Genomic DNA, 3,523 nt, shown 5'->3' on the forward strand with positions numbered 1-3,523 from the left:
GTGTAAGGATAATAGTTTCAACAGAGTCGAGATTGAGACTGACTCTCTAATGCTTAGTAAATGGATCCAAAATATTGCCTCTGTTCCTTGGAGATTACAAACAGTGATTGTGGATATTAGATCAAATATGGAATTTCTTGAAGATTTTAAGATACAACACTGTTTTCGTGAGGCAAATAGAGTTGCTGACTCTTTGGCTAATTATGGTCTGAGTTGCACTTCTCCTACTTGGTTCTCAGAATTCTCACAGTTGCCTAGGGAGGTTAAAGGTGGTTTCAACATGGATAAACTTGGCCTTCCATCATTTCGTACCAAACAAAAAAGGAACTCTTTTAGCATAGATAGACAATTGCAAAGAACTCATCTTTTTGATGTCCTCTAAATATTGTATAGCTGCTCCTGAGGAGTGTATATGCTAACACCTTCTCCTCTGGGACTTATTTTTGTGAGCTTAATTGTTAACCTACTCTCATGGAAATGTTGGAGCCTGTTCCAACTTTTGGAGGCTTTGGAATATAGGAGTTCCTATATTCCCTCTTTTTTAATGCGTTCTTATATATATATATATATATATAGATGCAAGTCTCGTGCTCAATGAGCAACGATGGACAAGATTTAAATAAATAATATAAAAAAAAAAGCTTGATGCTCATGGAACTGTGGAAAGATTTAAGGCGCGGCTAATCGCTAAGGGCTACAATCAAATTGAGGGGGTCGACTTTGATGACACCTTTAGTCCGGTCGTGAAACCTACCACCGTTCGAATTGTCCTATCCATTGTCACGACCTTACACTGGGAAATCAAACAACTAGATGTCAAAAACGCATTCTTACATGTCGATCTCAAAGAGACGGTTTTCATGGAACAACTTCCTGGTTTTGAAGATCCTATTGTCCCAAACCATGTTTGTCTGCTCAAGAAAGCTCTTTACAGATCGAAACAAGCTCTTAAAGCTTGGTTTCAAAAGTTCAGTTCATATCTTCTTCACCTTGGTTTTTTTTGTAGTACGACCGATTCATCTCTCTTTGTATTACACACATCCAAGGGTACTATGTTGCTTCTCCTGTACATTGATGATATCATATTAACGGGTTGTAAGTCTATCATTCTCTCTGAGCTTATCACCAAGCTAAAATGTAAGTTTGCAATGATCTCCATTATTTTCTTGGGATTGAAGTTCAACGTAACAGTGATGGTCTCTTTCTCAGCCGAAGTTAGTTTGCCACAGATATACTCGAAATAAAGCAAATGTTGGGTGCTCGGGCTTTCCATACTCCACTTTCCCCAAAGCATATTCTTTCTGAATCTACTAGTGCCACAGTTGATGCCTCGACATATCGAAGTGTTGTTGGTTCATTGCAATATTTGACACTTACATGCCCTGAAATATCTCATGCTGTGAATCTTTTGTGCTAGTTTATGCAACATCCAACCGACATTCACTGGTCTGGAGTTAAATGAGTGTTGCGCTTTACTACTGGCACTCCACAGCTTGGGCTTCACATCTCCGTAAAATCTTCTCTTAATTTGGTGGTTTTTTCAGATGCCGACTGGGCTGGTTGCCCCCTAACTAGACGATCCACCACAGGTCTTTGTGTCTTCCTTGGCTCCAACTGCATATCATGGTTCCCAAAGAAACAAAATACAGTGACAAAGTCTAGTGCTAAGGTAGAGTACAGGTCGTTGGCTTCACTTGCTGCGGAGCTCACATGGGTTACTTAGATTCTGAAGGATATTGGATTGCCATTATCACGTCCTCATGTGCTCTTCACGGACAATATTAGTGCACTACAAGTCACGGCTAATCCGGTGTTACATACTTGCACAAAAAATGTTGAACTTGATTATCATTTTGTGCGCGAGAAAGTCGTCCAGAGAGCTATGGTGACACAGTTTATTCCTTCAATCTGTCAAGTTGCCGACATCTTCACGAAGCCTTTGCCCAAGCTCCAGTTTCAGACATTTCGCACCAAGTTGGGCATCGTGTCAAACCCTGATTCCAGCTTGCGGGGGGATGTTAGACAACCACACACCCCTAGCCGTGTATGCTACTGTCAAGCAGTATCCTAGTTAGCTGTGTAGATTGACATGTAGAGTCCTACTTCCATGTAAAATATTTATAGATAGAGATAATAGAGGAAAGCATAAGTTGGTAGGATTACCAGCTATGACTTGTATACAAGCCAGGTGAGGCAGTCGGAGATTACAGAGAAAAGAGAAGCAAAAGCTTAACTTCTGAAAGTTATTCCAATTATAATTTTCTTCACCCTTCACTATCACGGTCAACCCCTCGCCGTACCTTCTGCCACCACCCACTATCGTCTCTTCTATATAGTTAAGATATAATAGGTCAAAGTAGTGTTGCGGCCTTTTTTTTTTTTTTTGTTATAAATGAGAACGGGAACTCCTATAGTTGTTGGATCGCCTAACCCAACCATTATTCTTCACAATTATCTCTTTGAGTGCGCGATAGTCAATAGTTAATGCATAGTCGCTATAATCGTCATGCTTCTTTTGACCTGAATCGAATCACGACCATATGAGTTATTTTAATATAATGAGAATTAACAACAACAACAACCTTGAAAATCCCACAACGCGGCCTCGTGAGAGAAGGTAGAGTGTCGCGACGCTTGACTACTCTATCAAAGGCAGTACATTACCCGAAAACCGCCGGCAATATTATGAGAATTAATATAGATTAAATTCGTGAAAGCAAACCTTTGATTTCCATATGATATTCGGCACTCACTGACCCAACTAATTTAGATTTACTCTGAGGGACCACCATTAAAAGGGAAGCGCTTACTACAAAAAGTTTCTTCATTCACAGAGCTTGAACTCGAGGCCTCTCCGGAAGGACGGATCGGAGGGATTCCATCCAGCCCACTACATCCATGGTGTAGGATCCATCCTATGATTTAAGGAAGATATTTTTTCTTCCTTTGGCGAAGATTTCTACTGCCAACAATTACTGCAGATTTGGCAGCCGACAAATTGATGCATTCACATTCAAATGCTTGAAGTTTGTATCTTCCAATGACTTTACTGATGACATTAGGAAGTCCACTTCATCCCTATATATAGGGAATCGCCAACAGTTGAGGTACACCAATGAAGAGGGAAAACACAGAGAGTAATGGGCTATTTCATAGACAATGTAAAATAGTCTGTGAAAGAAAAAATTAGAGTGAGCATAATTTTCGATGAGGTGGGTTCAATCTAACTTCCTTAGACTAAGATAGGTTCGCCACTATCCATGACTTCCTCGGGCCTATATAAAGGTAACGACGTTCTATCTGAACTAAATAAAACGTTCAGTTTGGTTATTTTCTTTTTCCTAGTTGAGTGTTCTTCAATTGTGTCAGATAAGCTAACATGTAGTTACATATCAGAGAGAATAAGAAACGTAACAACACTATATACTAATCTCTTAAATTTTTTTTTTAAAATTCAATTCACAATATCAAAATAATTAACACCATTGATAAGAGAGTACTACACATTTGATGAGCTGTGCCA

General features: G+C 39.5%; 1 protein-coding gene across 1 annotated transcript; it reads left to right on the forward strand.

Annotated features, from left to right (window-relative positions):
• Positions 1-860: 860 nt before the first annotated feature.
• LOC132048686 (uncharacterized mitochondrial protein AtMg00810-like) lies at positions 861-1,723 on the forward strand. The gene is made up of 2 exons (XM_059439384.1): positions 861-993; positions 1,545-1,723. The coding sequence occupies exons 1-2, from the start codon at positions 861-863 to the stop codon at positions 1,721-1,723; spliced, it is 312 nt and encodes a 103-aa protein (XP_059295367.1).
• The last annotated feature ends 1,800 nt before the right edge of the window (positions 1,724-3,523 follow it).

Source organism: Lycium ferocissimum, chromosome 3 (genome assembly GCF_029784015.1).
Source record: "Lycium ferocissimum isolate CSIRO_LF1 chromosome 3, AGI_CSIRO_Lferr_CH_V1, whole genome shotgun sequence".
NCBI lineage: Eukaryota > Viridiplantae > Streptophyta > Magnoliopsida > Solanales > Solanaceae > Lycium > Lycium ferocissimum.

Excerpts from the sequence above, each read along its gene's own strand:
- LOC132048686 (XM_059439384.1), top strand. The coding sequence starts at position 861 with ATGGAACAACTTCCTGGTTTTGAAGATCCTATTGTCCCAAACCATGTT. Across the intron at positions 994-1,544 it reads TTCATATCTTCTTCACCTTG|ATGCCGACTGGGCTGGTTGC; the intron begins GTTTTTTTTGTA and ends TGGTTTTTTCAG.